Genomic DNA, 12,416 nt, shown 5'->3' with positions numbered 1-12,416 from the left:
AGATTTAGACGATGAGCACTCTGTTTTATTACAGTAAAGTGCACTTCTCCTCGTTGAAATATTAATGTGGATGTTTCTCTTTTTTTTCTCTCTCTCTGACAGGACACGTTCAGTAACTCCTGGCTCTCTGACACTTCCTCAGTGGATGCACAGAGCTAGTTTCAGCACCGCGGACAGCGCTATGAGGGAATCTCAGAGGCAGTCCACACCCTGAGCCAAGCTAGCTGTGCAATTTCATTCTAATGAATTGTTGGTGGGACAACGGAAATCTTGTTGCCTCTTGTTTAAAAGTGGAGTGTCAGGAACACGGAGATGTTTACTCATTTACTCTCGGCAGGAAGTGTGCCAGGAGGCTGCAGTCTGCTCCTCCTCTGTTCCCTCTTCCTGTGCAGATGCAGTAAGTTGACATTTTGCAATTTGGATGTTTGTGCTTGCTTGCTGATCCTCTCATTCCATGGAGGACCTCCTCACAGGATTTCAGTTCCATTTATAGAATTAGACAGACAGTGCTGCACAAAAGAAAGGCCTTTGGGCCCATTGTGTCCCATTGTGGGTCATACAGAGAGGGGAAAAGGGACTTTCTTGGGAACTTGACAGCCTTCAGGACTCAGTGTAAAGTTTAGCAATTTGAGGGCCTGGGCACCTCCTTCCATGTCCTTTACCCACCCTCTTGTCTTCACATGGGCTATGGGCACCCATCACAGCTAATGCAGTTTCATCCATGGCTTTTGACTCTCCCTGACGCACCATTTTCTAGTTCTTTGCCTGCCCATCTGCTGTTATCTCTCTCTGAGCTCCATTTCATCATTTACTTATCTCCCACCCCACCTTCAGCACGTATACCAACCTTTTCCTATCTACATCAGTTCTGAAGAAGGGTCAATGGACCCAAAACATTAACAATGCTTTCTTCCCATAGGTAATGTCAGACTTGCTGCGTTTCTCCAGCAACTTCTGTTTCTGTTTCTAAGGGTTTCCCGTTCTGATTTTGGTTGATTACCATTAAGTGCCCAGCAAGTTTCACTGCAACTTGGGCAATCAGGGCTTTGTAGAAATGGCATTCAGAGTTCTTATGGTTAAGTTTGGTTTCAAGTCATAGATGACAGATCATCATTAGGGTTAGCACAGGTCATCACTGAGGCTCCTATATCATGTACCACACGAGATAACATGCATGTAGCTCCTGACTGGTGTACTAGACAAAAAGTAACAGCAATATAGTAATGACCTCAATGAATGAGAAGTTTTATTTTGAGGGATTGTGAGATTTTAATACAAGCTGACCACAGCAGAGACCACTCATTGAAGTGCATCAAACATTTAGATTCCATCACCTCAGCCACTGACACTGCAATAATCCCATTGGTATTCATTACCCATGCTTCCATTTGTTCACTGGATGTGAGCATTGCATAGAAAGCTATTAGTTATTGCCCATCCCTAGTTACCCTTGAGAAAATAGTGCTTTCTGATCTGCTGCAGTCTATGTCCAGTAGGTAGACCCACAATGCCCTGAGGAATGGAATTCCAGGATTTTGACCCAGTGACACTGAAGGAACAGCAACATATTTTCAAGGCAGGATGGTGAGTGGTTTGGTGGGTGGCATTCCCATGTCTCTGCTGCCCTTGTTCTTCTAGATGGAAGTGGTCATGGGTTTGGAAGGTGTGATAGCATTAGGAGGAAGTTAATGTTTAAGGTGATTGGTGGATGCTGGTCAAATGGGTTAACAATATGTTTGATCCATTACAGTGGGCTTCATCAAGACTCATAATCTCTCCCTCTCTCTCTCTCTCTCTCTCTCACCCCTCTCTTGCTCCATTCTCCCCCCTCCCGTATCTCTCCCTCTCACTCTTCCTCTCCCTCTTTTTCTCCCACTCTCCTCTCGCTTTCCTGTTCCCTCTCCCTGTCCCACATCCTCTCCCTCCCCCTCTCTCTCCTCACCCCCTTCCTCTTTCTTATCTTTAGTCCATTGCCAGGAGAAGACTCATTCTCAGGCTGAGGAGAGACTCTTTAAACATCTCTTCACTGGTTACAATCGGTGGTCCAGACCTGTCACCAATGCTTCAGATGCTGTCATTGTCACCTTTGGCCTTTCCATCGCACAGCTTATTGACGTGGTAAGATATCGCTTTGATCAGCTCACATTCACTGCTGTTCAAAATTATTATTGTTCACAATCATCACTGCTCGCAATCACTGCTGTTCACAATCATTCCAATTCACAATGACCTCTGTTCACAATCACTGCTGCTCACAACCACTGATGTCATGTGAAAATATGAGGTTATTCACATTAGCAGGCAGAATGGAGAAGCTGAATATTATTTAAATGGAGGAAGCTACAACACAGAGGGATTTGAGAATCCTTGTGCATGAATCACAAAAAAAACAGCATTCAGCTTCAGCAGGTAATACGGCAGGCAAATGGGATATTAGCCTTTCTTCCAAAAGGAATGATAAATAAAAGTAGGAATATTTTGTTGAAACTATACAAGATAATAGTTAGGCATACTTAAAATACTGTGAATGGCTTTGATCGCATTATCAAAGGAACGATGCACAGTCCAGAGAAGGTTCATCAGATTGATTCTGGATAGCAAGGGATTTTCTTATGAGGAGAGGTTGAGTAGGTTGGGCCTGAACTCATTGGAGTTTAGAGGAATGAAAGGTGCCCTTTTTGAAACAGATGGAGTTCTTAGGGAGTTTGATAGTAAAATGGAAGGTAGTTTCCCCCTCATGGGAGAGTCTAAGACCAGAGCACACCCTCTCAGGATAAAGAGTCACTTAATTAAGCCAGATGGGGAGAACCTTTTCTCTCAGAAGTGCAGAGGATTGTCAAGGCTGGATTGTTAAGTATTTTCAAGGCTGAGATAGATTTTTAATCAGGAAGGTAATCAAGGATTCTGGGGATAAAGCAGAAGAGTGGAGTTGAGGATTATCCGATCAGCCATGACCTCATCAAATGGTTGAGTAGCCTTGCTGGGCTGAATGGCCAACTCCTATTCCTACTTCTTATAATCAGAATCACCGATGTTCCCAATCACTACAGTTCCCAATCACTGATTTTCACAATCACTGATGTTCACAATCAGTGGTGTTCACAATCACTGCTGTTCACAATCAATGCAATTCACAATCACTGCAATTCACAATCACTGATGTTCACAATCACTGGTGTTCCCAATCAGTAGTGCTCACAATCACTGCTGGGAATTTGTGCTGCGGTGATACTGTGTTTATACTCACCAAGCAAAATAACAAAATGTTCAGGCAATATTAAATTGCTTTCGATACACTCTCAGATACCCCAGTGCAGTTCACTGTGAAATACTAGTCATTGTTGTTATGTGCACTCACACAGGCTGTGCTTTCTATGCAGGATTGAATGAGCTTCTTTCCCCCTTCTCTTCCCCACAGTGTATAGCAGGAAAGGGACTGGAGGAAGGGACAAAACCAAGATTGATTTCAGTGACCCATGTGTAAATGCTGGTTGCTTCCAGGCAATGTTGACTGGGGCTGGAGCAGGAGCTGAGCTAGGCTCTGAATGAGGGTCTGCTGTTGGCTGAGAGGATAAAGAGACTTGGGGAGAACAGATGTCAAATCAAGATCAGGCATGGGTGTTTTTACTCTGTGAGGATGAAGATGGAGGAACGACATAATAAACAAACAGATTAAAGATTTAGTATGTTGAACATTAAAGTTTAATGGGCTGTCTGTTGAATAATTTATCATCACTTAGTGTCTTGTTATCTGTGTTGTAGGGATTGAGAGCCTTCTCATTCAGTCTGATGTTCTCACAATTACTAGGATTACGTTAAACACACTCCAGTGGCTAGATCTGTGTACTAATGCCACAGCACTGAGAAATACTGAGTTGTGTAGATACACTTTTATGGATGTATAACTGGTTATAGTATAATGGGAAGCCCTTCACCACCAAGATACAGTCACAGCAGTGTGTACTAAATACAAGATACACCGCAGAGATCATTAGAAGATACATCAAAGATCCTGAGACAGCACCTTCCAAACCCACAGTCACTTCCATCCAGAAGGACAAGGGTAGCAGAAATGAGTTCCCCGACAAACTCTCACCATCTTGACTTAGAAATATTATGCTACTCCTTCAGTGTCACTGGGTCAAACTTCTGGAATTCCTAAAGGCATTGTGGGTCAATCTACAGCAATATGGACTGCAGTGGTTCAAGAAGGCAGCTCACCCCCACATTTTCAAGGGGCAACTAGAGACAGGTAGTAAGTGCTGACCTAGCCAGTGACACTCATGTCCCATGAACGAATAAAGTAAACATTCCTGTGAATTCTTACTGCAGCCTTTATAAGGTTTTCACATCCTTCCTGAAATGCGATGTCCAGAACAGAGCACTGTATTGAATCAAAGTTTTATATACAAGTTTATCATAGCTTCTTTGCTATGTTACTCCTTACGAATAAATCCCAAGATCTCATGTGTTATATTAATCATTTTCTCAAACTGCCCTGTCACTTTCGACGATCTGTGTAGATGCATTCCCAAGTCTCTCTGCTCTTGCACAATATTTAGAACTGTACCTTTCGTTGATATGACCATGTCTTTGGCCTTGTCACAACATTAAGCAGTTTGCTGTTCTCTGTGCTTCTGAGAGGAAGTGAGATCCCTCCACACTGTGGCCTGTGCACTAGGATTTCCGTCTGGAGCTGGCTTTCAGAGCCACTCTTTTCGCAGTAAAGTGGCCAGGGTTTTGGTCCTGAGATAAGGGACAAGACTTGGTTCTGACTCCGCACAAACCTCCCCCTCCCATTCTTAGCAGACTTGACTCCACTGTGAGACCTCCATGGTTAAATAATCTGCTATCTCTGACTGTCTGAACTTGAACAATGAGTTGGACCTTATAAAGCAATATCTTCATCTTAAAAATTTTCTCTTCTGTTTCCAAAACCCCAGTCTATTGCTGTCATCTCCTCCAGCTCCACAAGCAACTGAGATCTCAGTATCCCTCTAGTTTTAGCCTCTTGTCGATCCCTGATTTGAAATACTCCACCCTGAGTTGCCTGGGTCCTGAATTCTGAAATACAATTCATATCTCTACCTCACCTCCCTCCTATAACCCTCTCGTTAACTATCCCCTTAACCAATCTTCTGGTGGTCTCTCCTAATGTTTCTTTGTGGCTCAGTGAGGTATTTTCTTTTATAAATGTCTTGGGAAGGAGCTGGTGGTGTGTCATTATGTTCACATTGCTATATAAATGTCAGTTTTTGTTGGTTCTAAACTGATCATTGTTTTGTCTGTTATCAGAAGGGAAATTACTTGGATGAGGGAGGGAGAAAGGAGTCTAATGTCGACACTTCAGTCTGTGCAGTCCAGAGAAGGCTGCTCTGTGCTCAGTCAGCACACTGAAATTCATTAGGTTTCTCCTTATGCTTCAGTTATCTGCCAGAGGCTAGTACAGACCGCACATGCCACAGGCATTCCAGCTGCAGAACATCATAACGAGAACTGGAATGATTGCATTGGTTGACTGCCCATTAGACCAAGTGCAGATTAAAGAAATGTCTCCCTTAGATACAAATTATTGGAGCAGAAAACGTTCACTCTCGTCTGAGAGGGACGGGCAGCACCCAGTCTCCCTCACGTCCCTTCATTCAGCCCATACACATTTTCAGATTTGCACTCACACTGCTGCCCTCTCATGTGGGTGAAGACAATCCCATGGCACTGTTTCTGAGAATCACAGGGGCTTTCTTCCTAAGGTGCTGCTCAATATTTACCCCTCAATCAGTATCTGTGAAGGTAGCTCATTGCCACACTGTTGTTTGTGGGAACTTCCTGTTTGCAAATTGGCTCCCACATTTCCCACACTTACACTGCTGATTGCTTTTTGAAAGCAATTCATTGGCTCTGAAGTACTTCTGGGACATCATAACATGGCAAGAGGTGCTACAGAAATACATATTTATGGTCCTATTTGTGGTTAGTTGTAGAAAGGCAACTGTTTAAAAATGACTTCATATCACCTGAAACAGGGGAGGTGATAGCCTAGTCATATTATCATTGGACTGTTAATTCAGAGACCCAGGTAATCTTCTGGGCACCCAGGTTTGAATCCTGCCACATTAGCTGTAGAACTTGAATTCAATAAAAATCTGGAATTATGAGTCTAATTAACACCATGAATTGATTGTTGGAAAACCCATCTGAGACACCAATGGACTTCAGAGATTGAAACTGCTATCCTTACCTGGTCTGACCTACATGTGACTCCAGACCCACAAGCAATGTGGTTGACTCTTAACTGCCCTCTGAGAAATTAGGGATGGGCAATAAATGCTGGCCTAGCCAGCAATGCCACATCCTTTGAATAAATAAACACAACAGGGCAGTAGTCTAATGAATCGGCTTGAATTTACTCACCAACACAATTCAGAGAAGTTTCTGTTGTAATATTATTGATGCATGCCACTGCCTTATTGTTATATTGGTTATAAAGTAGTGATTAATTGTTATCTTTTCCCTTCCTTTTCTTGAAATAGGATGAGAAAAACCAGATGATGACAACTAACGTTTGGCTCAAGCAGGTATGTGTGTTTTTGAAAGGGAAAATCCCCTACCTCTGTGATCTCTATATCGCTGTGATCCCCTCACTGGGGGATCACCCAACATTCTTCATAAGCTGTCTTGACAGGAACAGGGACTAATCCCCTGAGGAGATTCACAGCAAGTCCCCAGAAGGAGCCATCCCAAGGCCAGGTCCATGGCCTTTAGGCAGAGGCTGCTAGGACCCAGTGGTTATGAGCTCCCAAGTGAGTTCCGAGGCCCTGCTCTGAGACACTGAGCTTCGAACTGCTCCCTTCCTAGTCGGCCACTAGGCTTCAGGGATTTTAGGATCCAAGTGTTGACTGGGCATTCATCTCTGTCCTTTAGACCAGAGATCTGATGGACCTGTTTGCGTGGATTGGAGATCTGGTGTACCTATATGAGTGAATTATGGATCTGATGGGTATGTTTGGGTTGACTGGAGATCTGGTGGACCCTGTTTGGGTGAATTGGCGAGCTGATGGACCTATAGGTGTATAGCATGGATCCTCATGGATCTGTGGTGTAAACTTTGTAGAACTGCTAGTCAGGATTGATGCTTGATGAACATGTAGGTGGTGAGGTTTGGGTTTGGATGAATTTGTTGGCGTGGGTCTTGCAGATTAATGAGTCACAGCCTTACACAGGAGGTGATGCCCTAATGATATTATTGCTAAAGTATTAAACCAGAAACTCAGCTAATGTTCGATGGACCTTGGTTTAAATCCTGACACAACAAATGCTGAAATTTGAATTCAAGTTTAAAACAAAATCTGGAATTATGAAACTTCTGATGAACACGAAACCATTGTCGATTATTGGGAAAAGCCCATTTAGTTTACTAATGACCTTGAGGGAAGAAAATTTTCCTCCTCACCTGGTTTGGTCTACATGTGGCTCCAGGGCCACAGCAATGTGGCTGACTCTCAACTGTCCTCTGCAAGCCACTCAGATTAAGGGCAGCTTGGGGTGGGCAAGAAATACTGGCTAGCCAGTAATGCCCAGTCCCATGGGTGAAAAGAAAAAAATGATGTGATGATCCCTCTAAACCTAATGCTATTTTAATCCTTTGTCAGAGCTATTGACATGCCATTTTGTTTCAACATCCTTGAGGTTACCACTGATCTGAAATTTGACTGGACTTGCCACATAAACACAATGGCTGCAAGAGCATGTCAGAGGCTGGGAATTCTGCAGCAAGTAGCTGATCTCCTGACTCCCCAAAGCCTGTCCAACATCTACAAGGCACAAATCCGGAATGTGATGGAATACTTCCCACTTGCCTGATGGGGGCTGCTGCAATAACAGTAAAGAAGCTTAACACCATCCAGAACAAAGCAGCCACTTCGTTGGCACCACATGCACAGACATCCACTCCCTCCACCATCGACACTCAGTAGCAGCAGTGTGTAGCATCTGCAAGATGCACTGTAGAAATTCACCAAGGCTCCTTAGATAGCACCTTCCAAACCCACGACCACTTCCATCTAGAGGATGAGGCACCTTCAAGTTCCCCTCCAAGCTGCTCCCCATCTTGACTTGGAAATATATCGCCGTTCCTTCAGTGTCACTCGGTCAAAATCCTGGAATTCCCTCCCTAAGAGCACTGTGGGTCAACCCATATGGACTGCAGTGGTTCAAGAAGGCAACTCACCCCCCCAAGGGGCAACTAGGGATGGGCAATAAATGTTGGCTTGGCCAGTGACATCCACACCCCCTGAATGAATAAAAACACAAAAACGTATTCTGTAAAATTGATCTCACTGGGCTGGGGTTCACAGTGGCTGACTGTAGCTTCCCCTCTGCTTTCACTGATCTTGTTCCTTCAGATTTTGTCAGACACTGTGCCAGCTCCTCACAAAAGCCCTGTTCTCCTCCTGATTACCTGTGTTTCTTTTCTAGGAATGGTATGATTATAAACTCACATGGGATCCTGCGGAGTTTGACAATGTAACTTCAATCCGTGTCCCCTCTGAAATGATCTGGATTCCTGACATTGTTCTTTACAACAAGTAAGTTTTACAGTCTCCTTGGGCGAAATTCCTCTGGGATTAATACAGAAGGAAAAGGGGACTTAAACAATTGAATCCGAAAGAATGTGTAGGGACAGAGATCCTGGGGTTGTGTGTGCATCAGTCTTAGTAGGTAGTTGTACATATTGAGAGAGTGGTTAGCAAGGGAGATGGGATCTTGGGTTTATAAATAAAGGCAATGAATATAAAAGCAAGGAAGTGATGTTGAACCCTTACAAGGCTTCAGTGAGGCAGAAGTTTATTTGGTTATGGTCATTTTAGCAAGGATGAGAGCAAGATTAACGAGAGTAGTGGTCGTTTAAGGAGCTGGGATAGTTCTCCTTGATGCAAAGGACTCTGAGAGGAGATTAGACCGAGGTGGATGAGATTATAACAGGATTGGATAAGACGGATGAGGGAAAATTTTCCCTTGATTGATGGGACAAGGATAAACGGAGGGCAGGCACAGCTTTAAAGTCTGGGGTAAGGGCTACAGAAGGTGGAGGGGGTGAATATGAGGAAAACGTTCACGTGTCCTAGCTGGTGGGAATGAGTTGGACTGTTGCTGCCCAGCAAGGTGCTGGAAGCAGAAATGATCAATGATGTTCAAAGGAATTTTAATGGACACTTGAAAGAAATCAAATGTGCAATAGGGATTTAATCTGGGGGGCGAGGAAAGGACACTGACGATATTGCTCTGGGGAGGGTTGGCATGAACTGAATAGGCTGAATGTACCTCTTCTGTTCTACTATCTCAGATGATTTAAATGGCCTTCCAGTTTTAGGCCATCATGTGCATGCAAAGAAGGTTACCTCGGATTACAATGGGATTTTGATTAGATGAGCCATGGGCTGAGGAGTGGCAGATGGAGTTTAGTTTAGATAAATGTGAGGTGCTGCATTTTGGGAAGGCAAATCTTAGCAGGACTTATACACTTAATGGTAAGGTCCTAGGGAGTGTTGCTGAACAAAGAGACCTTGGAGTGCAGGTTCGTAGCTCCTTGAAAGTAGAGTCATTGATAGATAGGATAGTGAAGAAGGCGTTTGGTATGTTTTCCTTTATTGGTCAGAGTATTGAGTACAGGAGTTGGGAGATCATGTTGTGGCTGTACAGAAAAATTGGTTAGGCCACTGTTGGAATATTACATCCAATTCTGGTCTTCCAATTGGAAAAATATTGTGAAACCTGAAAGGGTTCAGAAAATATTTACAAGGACGTTTTCAGGGTTGGAGGATCTGAGCTACAGGGAGAAGCTGAACAGGCTTGGGCTGTTTTCGCTGGAGCGTCAGAGGCTGAGTGGTGACCTTATAGAGGTTTATAAAATCATGAAGGGCATGGATAGGGTAACTAGACAAAGTCTTTTCTCTGGAGTGGCTGGGTTTGGGGGGATGGGGAGGTGTGTGGAGGGGCTTGCCCAGAACTAGAGGTCATAGGTTTAGGGTGAGAGGGGAAAGATATAAAAGAAATCTAAGGGGCAACTTTTTCACACAGAGGATGGTACAGGTATGGAATGAGTTGCCAGAGGAAGTTGTGGAGGCTAGAAAAAATTGTAACATTTAAAAGGCATCTGGACGGGTATATGAATAGGAAGGGTTTGATGGGATATGGGCCGGTTGCTGGCAGGTGGGACTAGATTGGGTTGGGATATCTGGTCGGCATGGACGGGTTGGACTGAAGGGTCTTTTCCCATGCTGTACATCTCTATGACTCTCTGACTCTATAACTAGCAGTAAAGGGTTTTCCCCTTTGCTTTTGTGTTGAAGAGTGTACAAAAAGTTCATCCATTAGAAACAGGAAGAGGCCATTTAACCTATTGACCTTCCTCTGCTTGTCAGTAAGATTATGGTGGATCTTCTGCATTTTACCACAAGTCTCATCCAGGAACAATCCAGAACTCCTCCTGGAATGTGTGTGTGCACCCCCGGTCAGGTAAAGTTCACCATATCTGTCTTTGTCACCCATGGTAATTCATCACCAGAGAGGACAAGGATTCTTGATATAGCACAGCCATGGGTTATTCCATTAGAGAGAGAGAGAGAGAGAGAGAGAGAGAGAGACTGGTAAATGCTTGTAGCCATGCAGCTGCAGTATTGTCATCTTTCTGTATGCCAGTCAATGGTCAAATCTGTACCAGATTAATAATATAACAGTTTACTGAGTTGTAGGTTAGCCTGTGGTTCAACTTTCAGTCCTTGGAGAATGCAGTTACCTATAAATAACTGCTATAGTTTCTGCTTCATAGAATGCCCCCAGGATGCAGGCCGTTTGAAGCATCGAGTCCCCACCAACCCTCTCAAGAGCATTATCTCTGTAACTCTGCATTGCCCATGGCTATTCCAACTAATTTACATCCCAGACATTAGGGGCAATTTAGCATGGCCAATCCACTAATCCATGCATCATTGGATTGTAGGAGAAAACTGGAACACCTCGAGGAAACACAATTGGGGAGAACGTGCAAACTCCAAACAGACAATCGTCCGAAGATGGAATTGAGCCCGGATCCCTGGCGCTGGGAGGCAGCAGTGCTAACCACTGAGCCATGGTGCCATCCCAATCCACTTCACCATATCTGCTTGGAGCCAGCCGGCTGTCAGGGAGTTGGCTAAACTCTGACATGGGATTGGTGACCTTGGGGTCCACCTTCATAATCCTGAGCCAGAATGTTCACGTCCCAACAGGTTTGAAAATTCAGGATGTGTGAAGCTGGTCTCGGTAGATGTGACCAGAAAGCTGTCAGACAGTCATAAATCCCCAAGGAGTTCAGGCATGCTCTTCCGGAGAGGAGTCGGTCATCCTCAGTCACTCTAACTGGCAGACGGCCCTCTGAAATGATAAACCCGTTGAGGTCCACTGGGTCTGGGTGATAAATGCCTGCAGAGCTCACAGCCTGTGAATGAATTAACAAGAACTGACAAGGACCCATTCCCTGATGATTTGTGGAATAAATGTCTGAAGAGATTTCACGCTTGTTTGACAGATAGAAAGATTTCCTTTGATTTTAATTGACATATTTAGCTAGTGAATGTATATTTGCTGGTATGTCAAGATTGGTTCCAATGGGGGAGTTCTGAAAACCTGGCAGCTACAAACTAGTTTCAGAATGTCAAACATATCGAACCAGCACTGTTCTCAGAGAGAAGAGACCTTCCAGATTGTCAGCCTTTTAATCAATGCAAATTTAGCTGCTCATTAAATTGAAATTAATTACATAAACTGCAAGGATTGCACCTTCAGGGGAGATGGTTAGATTAAATTGAGCAAGATTAAATAGACAGAAACTGCAGAAAACTGCAACACAAATGGTCTTATGAGAACTTGTGAATGAAACACAGAAAGCTAGCATATGGGGGCAGCAGGTAATCAGGAAGGGGAATGGAATGTTGGCCCTTATTTCAAGATGGGTGGAGGATAAGCTTAGGGAAGCCTTACAGCAACAGTGCAAGGGGCTGGGGAGACCACAGCTGGAGTACTATCAGCAGTTTTCATCCTCTAATTTAAGGGAAGATGTAATTTCAATGAAAGAAGTTCTGAGAAGGTTGACTTGGATAATCCCTGGTTTGGAGGGAATGTCTTACGAGCAAAGGCTAAACAGTTTGGGACTCGACTCACTGGAGTTTAGAAGAATGAGAGGCAACTTTGTTGAAATACAGAGGATAATTAAAGGGCTTGGCAAGGTGAATGCTGAGAGGATGTTTCCCCTCATGGAACAGTCTAGAACCAGAGGGATAGTCTCATTATAAAGGGGCACCAATTTAAGCCTGAGGCAAGGAGGAATTTCTTCTCTCAGAGGGTTGTGACTCTTTGGAGCTCCTTACAACAGAGAGGCA

The 12,416-nt window shown here is 44.0% G+C and overlaps 1 protein-coding gene across 3 annotated transcripts in view; it reads left to right on the top strand.

Moving 5' to 3' along the window:
* Positions 1-12,416, top strand: part of LOC140482710 (neuronal acetylcholine receptor subunit alpha-2-like) — a 29,634-nt gene that overhangs the window by 6,093 nt on the left and 11,125 nt on the right. For 2 of the 3 annotated variants that reach the window (XM_072580249.1, XM_072580248.1), the window contains exons 2-5: positions 103-397; positions 1,967-2,118; positions 6,531-6,575; positions 8,476-8,585. In XM_072580249.1, the coding sequence (XP_072436350.1) occupies positions 313-397; positions 1,967-2,118; positions 6,531-6,575; positions 8,476-8,585 (392 nt within the window). In that variant the 5' untranslated portion in view covers positions 103-312. Of the gene's footprint in view, positions 1-102; positions 398-1,966; positions 2,119-6,530; positions 6,576-8,475; positions 8,586-12,416 lie in introns of those variants that run through there. The other variant, XM_072580250.1, reaches the window with a different exon arrangement.

Source organism: Chiloscyllium punctatum, chromosome 11 (genome assembly GCF_047496795.1).
Source record: "Chiloscyllium punctatum isolate Juve2018m chromosome 11, sChiPun1.3, whole genome shotgun sequence".
NCBI lineage: Eukaryota > Metazoa > Chordata > Chondrichthyes > Orectolobiformes > Hemiscylliidae > Chiloscyllium > Chiloscyllium punctatum.
Note: the sequence above shows the minus strand (reverse complement) of the source record. Positions and strands in the feature narration are given on the sequence as shown.